This window comes from Pundamilia nyererei, unplaced genomic scaffold, assembly GCF_000239375.1.
Source record: "Pundamilia nyererei isolate P.nyererei 1_Seehausen unplaced genomic scaffold, PunNye1.0 scaffold00204, whole genome shotgun sequence".
In the NCBI taxonomy this organism is placed as follows: domain Eukaryota; kingdom Metazoa; phylum Chordata; class Actinopteri; order Cichliformes; family Cichlidae; genus Pundamilia; species Pundamilia nyererei.
The window spans coordinates 628,050-641,360 of NW_005187605.1; the positions used below are offsets into that span (position 1 = coordinate 628,050).

General features: G+C 41.1%; 1 protein-coding gene across 1 annotated transcript in view; it reads right to left on the minus strand.

The window, feature by feature from the left end:
* The window catches only part of kcnk10a (potassium channel, subfamily K, member 10a), a 31,090-nt gene extending 20,467 nt beyond the window's left edge, over positions 1-10,623 (minus strand). The window contains 2 exon segments of the mRNA XM_013914547.1: positions 7,769-8,154; positions 10,098-10,623. Of these exon segments, the coding sequence (XP_013770001.1) occupies positions 7,769-8,154; positions 10,098-10,152 (441 nt within the window). The 5' untranslated portion in view covers positions 10,153-10,623.
* Between the last annotated feature and the right edge of the window lie 2,688 nt (positions 10,624-13,311).

Consider the following 13,311-nt stretch of genomic DNA (forward strand, 5'->3'; position numbering starts at 1 on the left):
AATACAGGCAACAGCAACACCCGGTGGAGTGACAGCAATACCTTATCAGTATTTTATGGCTGAGTGGGTAAAAGAGAAAAGAAAAACAAAATCCAGATTCTCCTGAATTCATACGATAGTCCCAAGAAATTAAAGTATACATGATAATATCTAGCAATGACAGACATAAGTTTTAATGAAAGAACATACATAAGATGAGACAATGGATAATGAAATATTTTTCAACAGACGAATTGAGGTGAAGACCGTGATCAGCACTGGTCCATTATGGTGAAGAGAAAGCTGAATGTAAAAGTGAAATGTTTAGTGCTCCTAACCTGGAAGAGGTGGCTGGGGAGAGGGAGGCCTTGGCTTTTCTGTTAGGTTGCTGCCAGGTGACTGCATATAAGGCAGCCAGGCTATAATTTTGTTTTTAAAATATTGATAAATCATGGATTTTTCTGTGAAACATTTGTAGGCCTCACTAAGAAACACAAATGAGGCCCAGTTTTTTTAAAGTAACTATGTAACCAGGAAAATTACATTCTTGAAACTAAAAACCTCTTTTAGAAGTCCTAGACTATTTACAAAAAACAAGTATCAACAAATAATTTTTTTTAAAGGTCTCTGGTAATTGATTATTTTTTTCCTTCTTTTTCTTTCTGCCACCTCTCTCACTTTATTTTGCTAACCTCTTCCTTTGAATACTTTCCAGTAATTCTTCGTCGCACCTCCAAGTCTTTGTCACCTTTCCTCTGTCCAAAGGATACACCAAACACTAGTTTCCTCAGCACTTCAGATGTGCTTTCCTTACCACCCAGATTCTGTCTTAACTCCTCCCTGAAATCTAAGCAACACTGTTTCTTCTTTAACTTCCTCCACTTAATCCACGCCTCTGTCTTCACTCACTCACATCCAACAGACTACTTTCTAAAGCTGCCTAGCTACATCCCCCCTGATACCAACGTGCAGTCTCCTATCTTTTCAGAATAAAACCAACACTCAGAGGACGGTGCAGACACAAGCTGGAGCAGGAGGAGTGGCACCTGTTAATCTAATTCTCTGTAAATCTGTTTGCTCTAATATGGATCCAGGATGGCAGAGATGGTGCTTGCTGTGGAGGAAATACAGTTTACAGGGTCACTGGCTATCCTTTAATAGTCAGTGATATATATATCGTTTATATATTTTTCCACATACAGAGGGGATTATTTTTACTGAACAGCTAATCTTTCTATCTTTAATTCTGAGTTCATGGTTAGGCTTTGCTGCGCTGGCTTCATTGGTCAACCACTGCTTCTTAATGAGGAATATGTTTTCCAGATAACAAAAATCTTGTTTTCTAGGTTCACTGTTCAATTTAGAGCCTAAGCAATGTTTTACAGATGGCTGTAGACACTGACTGACCTCCTCAGTACCTACTGACAAATATTTGATTAAAAAAGTTCATAGATTCATTACGCCATAAGATCTGTTGGGATGTCTCCAATGGTTTAGTGGATAACACATTATCTTAATGTCACTGCTTAAATCCCAGCTAGAGACACAATTCCCCATTAAGCCTGCATCAGGAAGGGAGCAGCAGCGAAAAGTTGTTTTTATGCTTGAATAGGTCAGTTATAAGTGGCTTAAAAAAAACACCTCTGAAAATAGACACATAAAAATGTAATTTGTACCTTTTATTCTTTTTTCCAGCATGCGTGAGTTTTTTAATACATTTCAGAGCTCATCAAAACACAACTGTTAGAGTTGTCAGAGAGTTGTCTTCCAACCACTAACAGGAAGGTTAGTGGTTGAATCCCTGGCTCCTAAAGTCTCCATTTTGAAGTTGTGGTGTGACCAGGCCTAAGCCATCTGAAAGTCTGCTTTTTAAGTATGAGATAAGAAGGAAGGAATTCTCTTCTACAAAGTGGCGAGATCTGATCTTTTTGCCTACCTCTTACTTTCCCTTAACAACATAAATAACCACTTTAGGTTTTACTTTTATCCAATCACAGTTATTTTTTCTCAAGGATTGGTGGTTTTACTATGCAGCTTTTGTGTTTCCCTTGTGCGCAAATGTGTTAGGCTGTGAAACCAAGCTGGCAACAATCCACAACAGCTTTCCAGATTTAGCTGCAGCAGCTGTGCTCTGCAATATCCTGTCCATTATCATACAGGGTTTCACTTTTGCTGAGGTCAATAAGTGTCCAGACCAAACAACTGGCTGTTACTATAATGCTTTATTAGCTGTGAGCTTTTGGCTGTGAAAAGCCCTGGTGTTAGCAAAGTTGAAAGTGTTGGGTCACAACTCAAATTAAGATCTGCTTGTGAGATCTGGCTTTCAAGCCTTGTTTCATTTCCCCTTAAATCATCTGTCAAGGTCTGCCCTACATGAGTTTCCAGGGAGATCATCTTTGCATTTTGAACTGTGGATTGTGAAAGTTTCTCACCTAAAATGCCAAAAAAGAAGAAAATTAGAAAAAAAGGGCTCAGAAGCCCAGCAGGCTTTTTTCTTTACTACCACAATTCTCCAAAATCCTAGAAAACCTGTTTAATAAACAATTAGACAAATTCTTAGATAAATATAAATTACTGTCTGACAGTCGATATGGATTCAGATCGAAAAGATCAACATCACTGGCATTAATTCAGTCAGTCAATCAAGGAGATTACAGATGCTATTGATCAGAAACAGTATGCAGCCAGATTATTTCTGCAGGTTGTACTGCAGTGGGTTAAAAATTATTGAAGTGACAGGAAACAATTTGTGAAGAATATTCCTCATCATGCTTGGACTATACTAGGTCCAAAGTTATTTATTATTTATATAAATGCTATTTTTAAGGTATCTGATATATTAGTATTATTTGCAGACAACACAAATATTTTTGTTCTAAAGGAGCTGCTGGATACAACAACAAACTCACTAAATTTAAGTAAAACTAAAATTGTCTCATTTGGGAATTCCCAAAGAAACTCACAACTGCAGATTCATGTGGATGATGTGGAAATTGAAAGAGTTCTTGAACACAAGTTTCTTAGTGTGATAATAGATGATAAAATAAGCTCTAATATATATCATATACACAACAAAGTATCAAGAAATATTTCAATTTTGAGTAAAGTAAAACTCATTCTGGACCACAGATCACTCCACATTCTCTATTGTTCACTGATTTCACTCTATTTGCATTACTATGCAGAGATTTGGGGCAATACTTATAAATGTTCCCTATCATCAATCTTCATATTGGAAAAAAGGGCCATGAGGATAATCCATAAAACTGGCTACAGAGATCAAACAAATCCACTATTCTTTAAATCAAAAATACAAAAATTCCCAGATCTGGTTCGTTTCCTTAATGCGCAAATTATGTATAAAGCAATAAAACAACCTACTTCCTGACAATATTCTAAAATTGTTTTTTAAACAGGAACGGGAATACAATTAGAGGGGGGAATTAAATTTAAAAAACATCCCTGTATCCGTACAACACTAAAATCTTTTTGCATCTCTGTGTGTGGAGTGAAGCTGTGGAACAGACTAAGTGAAGAAAGGAATCAACATCCCGGCACGACTCAGTTTAAAAGCGGTTTAAAAATATGGTTTTTGCAAAGTACAGGGAGGAGGTGGGGGTCTAAAGGGGGGGTTCTCACCCACTATTTTCACAACAGTGATGTGTATACGTGTGTGTGGGTGCACAAGTATGTTTATATGAGTATATATGTCTGCAAATTGTATCTCTTTTGACAGGTTACTGGGGTTATATAGGTATATATATTTAAAATAAATAAATAATACATGTAACATGTAATTTAATGGTAATAAAGAATTATTGATGGACAGGGAATAAACAGGAAGAAAAAGTGCAGACTAATAATTACTAAATAGTGGAAAGGGGGTAAGTGGGGGTAAATAAGCTTATGCTTCTTCCTACTCCTTTTTGAACATGTAAGTTATCAATAATTAGTATTATTTTGTTTTCCTTTCCTTTTGTTTTGCTTTGTTGGTCTATTTTTTCTCTGTTGCTGAACTGTTTTAACATTGTCAAAATAAAGATTCAATTCAATACAATACAATAGAGGCTGGGGTCTACCACACCAGGCAAGACCCCTGGAGCATAGATGCCGCTGAGACAATCCAGCACATAACAGCAGGGTGCAAGGCAGGCGAGGCATACATGGAATACAATAATCAAATGTCTGGGATAGTATACAGAAACATCTGTGCTGAGTATGGCCCGGAAGTGGCCCTAGGGTGATTGAGAATCTCTCCCATCACTCTGTGTCAATTTTTTTGTGTCTGTGTTCATGGGCAGGACTCCACAAAGGTCCCTGCTTTTGAATGAATACACCTGCTCTGATCACCCACCTGTCCCCTCAAACCCAAACCCCAGGAACTGCCAGTGGCCTTGGCAGATAGGAATCTGGAAGTAGGCATCCTTCAGGTCAGTGGTGGCAAACCAACCGCTGGCACTGATGGCCTGCCTCACCCCAGGGACCGTAAGAATTTTGCATCTTGGATCTCAGGGTTCACAACCTCTGAACATGTCCCTTGACATGTCCTGAGGAACACGGCGGCTGTTTCGAGCATGCTGCAAAAATTGGGGTGCCCCTGGGCCAAACATGAGTGTGGGTCGACAGGCAGCCTCATCAGCCTCACCAGCTGGGACTGAGATAACCAAAGATGGAACTGCACTACCCAGAAAGAGCCCAAGGACCTGCCTTTGGTGACCACCTGCTTTTCATCATCTTCCAGAGGCATACAGATGTTGCATCCCACACTTTTTTGACACATTCGAGCTGCCATGGTTGCACAGGGTGAAGGCAGCTGTCACCCAAACAGGAAGACAACACACAAACTGAGTTTCTCCTGTTTCACTGTTTGTCTTGGTGTGAATAGGATGCTTAATGTTATGTGTTGTAATTTGGGAAGCCAGAGACTGAAAATTGCAATGCATTAGCAGGCCTGAGAAGCTCTTGGTCCCAGAGCTAAGGCTTTAGCCACACTTTTGAGCCTTGGACTATCATGGGGTGGGGTGTTTAAATGCATCTGTGGCTCAGGAGGTGGGAGGGATCATTTTACTAATTGTTCAACTATCCTTGGCCAAGATATTGAACCCTGGTTTGCCCTCAAGGCATTCATGAATTTGTGTGAATGTGTGAATGTTAGGTTGCAAGTGCTTAGGCATAGAAAAAGCACTTGTCTAGATTTGTGTGTAAAAGAATGAATAAGAAAGCATTTTCAGTGCTCAGTAGAAAGGTGCTATATAAAAACCACTCTGTTATATTTGACAATGCTGTTGCTCCCAACTCGCAACCTAATGGTATGTATGGTGTCAGCCTAACCTGACTTGGTCTTGGTGCATTTAACTTTTGAAGTTGCAAGTCAGAATTTCTGAGTTCCCAGATAGAAATTTCAATTCGAGTGCCCGAACAGTCTGAGTTCCAACACAGATTTTGCAGCAGCGCATGTAAACAGTAGCAAAACTGTAAAACCTGTAATCTATAAAACCACTGTTATGTATTTGTGACTGGTTAAATAAGCCAAGGACAGAGTCCTGACAAGGATCCATCCATGAATGTGCAGTGTTATTACATTTTTAAAAAGAAGAAAAAAGAAGGAGAAGCTGCTACTGAGTCATGAATGTCTGCACCTTAGAGCAATACTTACTCTTGCTCTTTTTCCTCTCCTCTCCTCCTCTCCCTTAGCTTCCCTGCTTAGCCTCTTATGTTCTTGTCTAGTCTCGTGTGTTTTGTATTACTTTTCCCTGGAACATTCTCTCACAGTCTGTTCTCTAAAACCTAAAAGAGGAATTATGGATTGGATCAACTGGTACCTAAATGCAATTGACACCCCTTTCTCAACGAGAAGTTTGGGCTTGGGTGAGCCTGAGTGCTGAAGATATCGACCTATTCGGAACCATGGTAACAGGGTTCTTGCTGATCGGAGCTGGCTTGACCCTGACTTATCGAAGAATTAAGGAAGCAGAACTGGCTGTTCAAACCCTCACAAGGCTGCCCGCTGGGATTGAAACGATGGGAAGAGGCGTGAGTTTCTCAAAATGGGCTCATTGAGCGCAGCACGGACAAGATCTTGGAAAGGCTACGGCTGCTGTGAATACTCAGAATAAGATCTCTGACTGCAGACTGGATTACATCTCGGAAGGGCTCGCTCGGAATAACATCTCTGGGCGCAAATTGGATGACATCTCGGGGAGGCACACTGTCGTGAGTTCTCAGAAATCGGCTCCTTGAGCACAAGAAATGACAACATCACAGAACGCAAGTATGGCGAAGCTCGTGGCTCTCCAACGGGAGATTGAGAGACCAGTGTTGGACTGTAGAACTGCTTTGAAATTCTCATGAGCTGTTCGCACTAAAGTAAAAAGCACCATCACTTCATGCGGATACCCTCTCGGCGCCAGCTGCGGTCGCAAGGCTGGAGCCGAACAACAACACCCTGATAACGACTGTGTTTAGACTGTTCCTTCCATGCATGCAAGGCCACCTGGGTTGGCTGGAAGACTGTTTACTTAGCCTAGCAGGGCGAAGGACACTGTCTCAGCTGAACTCTGGACACGCACACACATACATACACACTGATATGCACACACTCATCCCCTCTCCCTTTCCAAACGCCTTCGACGCTTATTCCCTTCCGATGCTGACGGTGGATCAAGGAGACCAGCGCACAGGCTGCAGGCCCAGATGTACTGTCTAAATCGGCTGTCTCTCACCCTTTACCCACCCCTGTTGCTTGTCATGTGTTTCTTTGGTGTATTAAGAGTTTTTTTCATGTGCTGCTATGTGCAGAGGTGTTTTTTTCTGTTCTCAAACTGATCTCCCTGTTGGAGCTCAGTCTGGGGGAGTTATTTTGGAGTTATTTTTTTTCTCCTTATCTTTCCTCATGTGGTGCATTTTCCATTGTTATACCTCTCTGACCTGTCTTCCCCATATGATGTTTTGTGTAATGTATGTATGGTCGGAGGGTAAGATGGCGCCGCCATTGCGTGCAATAAGTCGGCAGCCTTATGAAATTTCCCCTTGTGGGACTAATAAAGGTATATCAAATCAAATCAAATCAAATCAAATCAAATCAAATAAACAGCCTTTCTTTCCTTCCTTTTCCAACCTTACTACTTTGTTACTTTTACTTTTGTTAACGGCCTTTCATGTTGTCACTCAAAACATGGATGAAATGAGATTATCAATTTTGCATTGACCTCTCTCATATTTCTACTGAGAAAAAAAAAATTTTGCAATGATTATTTTTTATCATTTTATAACCACTCCCAAATATGATATTAAACCTAAAAGATTATGCTTTACACAAAGATGACTAGTTAGTAACATATAAACAGAGGTCTATGTTTTTCAGATTTACTAAGAAATACTCCAACTTTACCACTTTTTAATTTTTTTGTAATGATCTTATGTACTATTATTTGCCATTCTTTTCTGAATAACATCCAAAAGCCAGTACACTCAAATTTCAACAAATTTATTGAATTAACCATAGTCATCAGGCTTTCCTTCCAAACACATACATGCCCAGTCATATTCTTTCAATAAAGTACATCATTAAGGAAATTCTTCAAGGATATCTGGAAACATTGAGCAATCTCCACATTTGTACCAGACTAGTCAGTGTGGTCTGTATCCACACCAGGGTGCCTGACAGAGTATGTGCTCGAATGGCGTCAGATCAATGTGACGCTTAGGTTTCAGTTGACCTGAGTCCCCACTGGGAAAACCAGTCAAAGACTGAGGAAAGGCAAATCTATCAAACAGCAGCTGCTCTTACCTTGATGATAGCCTCCAAGTCTTCTGCGGACACACAGGGGTGTTTGAGCAGGAAAGCTGCCTTCTCTGCTGTGATGGTGATCTTCTGGTTATTTTCAAAGGGTTGCTCAAGCGCTTGGAACACCAAACCCCCCGCCACCAGGTAGGTCACCACCACTACAAACACAGCTAGCACAGTTTTCAGCTTCATCATGGTGAAGGGAGCTGAGCCATCAGCCACCGCCTCCATGCTGGCCACCATGCTCGGCGGACGGGAGGAGGCGGAGAGCCTTGGCAGAACGCAGCCCATTGGGTTCTGCATAGTGGCCACACTGGCATGTACTAGGCTGGACTGAAGCATGCCTGGCTGCACCTTCTTTGGTGAAACCAGGTTGGTCTGGACTTCCACTGAAACAAAGGGGAAATGAAAAATAGAATAATGTGATATTTGCATGATTGAAGTGATGTTTTCCACTGACAAGTGCTCTGATAGAAAACAGGTGATCAGCAGAAATAAGCTAAAGAAAGGACAGTTTGTTTGATTTTAAAACATATGCTAATAATTTTGCAGATGAAGAAAAGCAGAAAGACCAAACAAAGTCCTCAGGGTACTCAGTGGTGGTAGTTAACAGTGATGCAATGGGAATTCACCGAAGTACAATTTGTTAGTCTATATGCTTATGAAGTGCTTATAAAAATACTTTTTACATGTTACTTGAAACCAAAGAAAAAATATTTGATCATCATGGATTTATCTTTGTTATCGTTATTTGTCAGTATGTTGGTGGGCGGAGCCTATCCCAGCTACCACAGGGCGAGAGGCAGGGTATACCCGGGACTGGTCGCCAGTCTGTTCGCATTCACATCTAATGGCTAATTTAGAATGACCAGGTAACCCCACTAACTGCATGTCTTTGGACTGTGGGAGCAATATGATGTTTGGAAGACTAAATAAAACAAGCACTAAGGTGCTGAGGTTACTTTCACTTTTAACTGACACTAATAAAATTTCTCACCACTGTCTCTGTTATAGAAACAAAACACTGAGTGGATTAATGGACAAGTGAATAAGTAGATTCAATTCATGCCTATTCAAAGTCACAGAACTTGAAGCAATAATGAACTCTATAGGTTTTGAATGAACAAACTAAATAATTATTTAGAGGATGTCAGCTATTAAACCACAGCAATAACAGGGTGCAGCACTAGAATGTTCCTTCTTGACCTTGGGCAGAAAATCACAATTCAAGTTTTGACAGTTGTTCAACTGCATCTCAGATCTAGAGGCTTTCTGATTTGGTGGATAGTGTTTAGAGTAAATTCTATCGATATCTCTTTTAAACAATCATTCTCTGAATATAAGTAACTGCTGTTTATTATTTGCTACGCCACTGAAAGTGTTACTGTAAAAAAAAAACCAACATATTAGTGAATGTCACACCTTCTTCTGTGGTTGACAAAAACAGATCGTGATGAGCTCTCAGAGTAACAGCCCAGCAAAGCCAAACAGGTGGATTTTGCATTTCTTCTATTCACGACAGTGTTATGTAAAAGCAGCACAGGGAATAAAGACAGCTGCAACACATTTCACTGACATTAGTACACTTGTAGAAACCAGCAGAGACGGCTGCTTTGATTTATGTAATCAGTCAGCTGCAGTGTGTACAGTTAAGCTTACATGCAGGTGTACACTTCAGAAATCCCGCAATTAATGATGTGCCAACAGCACTTGAAAATAATAGAGGGGTGCCATATAAAAGACTTTGAACTGATCAAGAGCTTGCAAACACTCGATAAACATGCGCATGTTGACGGTGTGGGAGAACGTGACGGTCATGCGGGATTTGGGGGGCTATTTCCACGGGGGTGGATGAGGTAATGTTACGACAGACCTCCCCGCTGCATCACACCGGAGCATTTGTTGACTAACAGCCTCAGGCTAGATGTCCCTGCGTTGCCCCGCTGTGGGCATAATTACTCTTTCTGCCATTAAATGATTTCTCAGGTATAAACACCACAGAGTACCGAAGACGCCGCGGGGTGGATGCGGCTGCAGTGTTTGCCCATAGTAAACTTCAGCATGCAGCTTCCTGTGGAAATTCAATGTCTGGTCAGCATGTTAAGTGGCCAAGCCAGTGGGAGATACTGGACCAATTAGTGTTTACAGAGCAAATAAAGGTCTGTAAATAAAGAGCAGTTTGACTTCAGCAATTCATTTCAAAACATGCAGTAATGGGAGGATGTGAACGCCAACTTTCACCGAATCCAGAACGACATCTAACGCGAAAGTGCAGCATGAATAAAACACACCAGCACCTTCACAAAAACAGCATACTGACTGACGGGCTAACCTGGTGGAGGGTTCATGTTCCCTGGTTTTCTTGGATTCTCAGTGGGAAATTTCATCTTGGCTCTTCTGGCACTGCCACTATTAGAAGAAATATATATCCAACTTTCAGGGTCTTTCTGTTGATTCCGTCGCTTTTAACCGGGAAAGAATGGAAAATGGCAGGGAGTAAAAAGACATTATCCGCAGCGCGTGGTTCCGCTTCAGTGGCTGAGAGACTTGCTGCTTGTATGAAGCTTCTCTTCTCCCCAACGGTGGCGGTCTTCAGAAGCGCACACCCACCGCTCGCCGCATCACCGTCTGCATTGTGTAGCAGTAAACACCATGGGCGCGGGTAACGAGAAGCGATGCTCCACTGAAGAATCTAACCATCACATTGCGACGGATTTCTGTTATACATTTACATCACGGTGCATCTGAACAGCTCTGCGCTGCTAGTTGTCAAGACCCACCACTCCCAGATGCTGCTGCTGGTGCAGTTTGGCTTAATCTCCACCACCGTAGCGCAGCGTCGTGCCTTTACCACTAGATCACGTTTGTCCAAATGAGAGGAGCAAGCAAAGAGAGGAGAGATGCTGAACCACAGCAAGACGCGCTTCAGTGTTTATTTAACAATAACACCTGGTAGCTGTTGAGAAATATAAGCATTATATAAGAAGTCTGTGCTAAATTAAAATATGTTCCCTCCATTGTTACACGAATTAGGGTTAGGATTGTGGAGTGTTAAAACTCTAACCCTCTCCTTTCATCTCCAACAGCATTCAGTCATATCAGGCCTATTTGATGGCACAAGATTGCTGCCATCTTCTGACGCAGTTAGCTATTGGCTCTGGAAGCAGGCTTGATTCTGCTTGACTACAATTTCATAGCCAAGTTTGTTGCTGTTTCTTTCTTAAGAGCCTGTCCACGACCTGTTAACGAAGGCGGAGCTTGTTAAGCTGAGAGGTCAGCAGTTTCTTTGATTGTTTGGGCATTCACATTGTGGATAAATCTGTGGTCTTTAACAAGAAACTAATGGGAGACCAGTACAAGCTGCCACTGGCTATGCTTCCTATGCTCTGATCAATCTACACACAGTACAGTAACCGAGCTAGAATTAGCAAGTAAACAGATGCGATAGCAGAGTTAAGAGTCTAGTGTCAAGAAGTTTTAGTAACCCTTCAACATGTTAGCAAGTAAACTCTTGTTGCTATAGAAGAGAAAATCAAATCCGGTTTAATAAAACAGCCACGCTGAACAGGTGCAGTTTGTCATTTTCAGATTTTAGATCTGAGAAATCAGACTTCATACAACACCTTCATTTCTCATGTATGATTTATCCCTCTTTAGATTGTCAGTTAACCATGTCACAGTGCGGGTGCCTGCGTTTTTTAATTTTATAAAAATATTTAATATACATTTAACATCAAGAAGTTGTTCCTGTGTTTCTGAGTTAACAGCTGTTCCTTTGAGAAATATCTGGTCCTCACAGCAGCCACAAAAAAACACAAATTTTTTAACCTCATCTTTTTTGATACCGGTGTTCAATCAGAAGCAATTCAGTTTTGTTTAATTTTTTTTAGTTTTGTGTATACGGCCCCAAATCACAAGCTGCTTAAAGTTGCTTTATGTTGTGAGGTAAAGACCCTTCAACAACACAAAACCTCAACAATCAGAAGACTTACTATGAGAGAGTACTTGGTAAAAGTGGAAAGGAGAAATTCCCTTTTAACAGGAAGAAACTGTCAAGATCTAGACTCTGGCAGGACTCCTTAGTCAATTATTTATAATTATAATTAAGTATAAAAAATAAAATTACAGATTATAATTATGAGTCAATTATTTACCATTATTTACAGTGAATATGAACAGTCAAAAGATTAGACAGTAGTGACAATCCCAAACTCGTCTGATGCTTTCCAAAGTTTCCAAACCATTTCCCAGACTCCCTCTTTGCAAAGACATCTCACCACTCTGCATCTCAGGTCTCTCCAGGTAGACCTGAAAACAAGGAAAGGCAGGTAAGTGTCATGTAGGTGGCTGAATGAGGATGTGGACACTGTTTATTATGAAGACAAAATTAACACAACATGATAGGTTGCACTAAACTGAATGACTGGACATGACTGAGCTAGATGTGTTTCATTAAAAAGACAATGTCAATAGAATAGAAAGAGGTAAGATGACAGATGGACTGTGACAGTACCTTTCCCCAACCTATAAAGGGAGTCTGAGGAGGAATTCTCTCACCATCTTCTTGTCCGGGATGGCGGGATGCACGACCTAGGATCATTCCTCTGGGCCATATTCCTCACAATCAACCAGGTACTGGAAGCCCCTTCCACGACATCTGGTGTCCATAACTGAGCAACCTCAAATGGGGAGACAGAGAGGATTAATCACTGTATCATTTTCAAACGGTCCAGTGTATTTGGTTGCAAATTTCTTAGGTTTCATTTGCAGAGGGATATTTTTTGCAGATAACCAAACTTTCTGACCTGATTGATAAGAAGGTGCAAGTATCTGGTACTGATCAGCCAGACATTTGTTTTGCTCTTACATTCTCAGGAGTGCAGTTCAAGTTGACTTCGAGTCTTTCACAAAAGATGGCCACCATAACAGAGCCAGGAAGTATATTGTGTGGTTGATACCAGGATGACCCATACATTTGGCAGTATGTGCCCACTAGGTTACTTTTGACCGGACTTTCACAGGGATGAGGAGTTGAGGTGTGTTACCTGGGTTCTACTCTTTTCTTTGGGTGTTTCGAACCAAGGAATCTATTTCCCAGGTTAACAAACCAATTACGCATGATGTAGGCAAGATAGTTTCTTCCTTGGGCAGTCTGAGGAGGAGAGCAGTTTGGACAAGGCAAGATTTATATTTATATTTATATTATGCAATCTGGATCTGTAAGTGATGGTAAAGGAAGGCTAGCTCTGTGGTCGGCATGAAGCTGGACACTCTGGTGACAGTGGCAGAGAAAAGGACACTAAAAAAACTGCTGGACATTATGAACAATGCTGGGCATCCTCTGCACACGGCTATTAGCAACCAGAAGAGTCTGTTCAGTGACAGGTTGCTTCTCCCCAAGACAAGAACTAACAGACTTAAAAACTCCTTTGTCCCACACGCCATCAAACTGTTTAACTCCTCTCTGGAGGGGAGAGGGAGGGGAACAACTAAGCTGTAGTGCCTCTTCACCTCACTGTGCAATACCTTTTGTGCAATACTTTTGT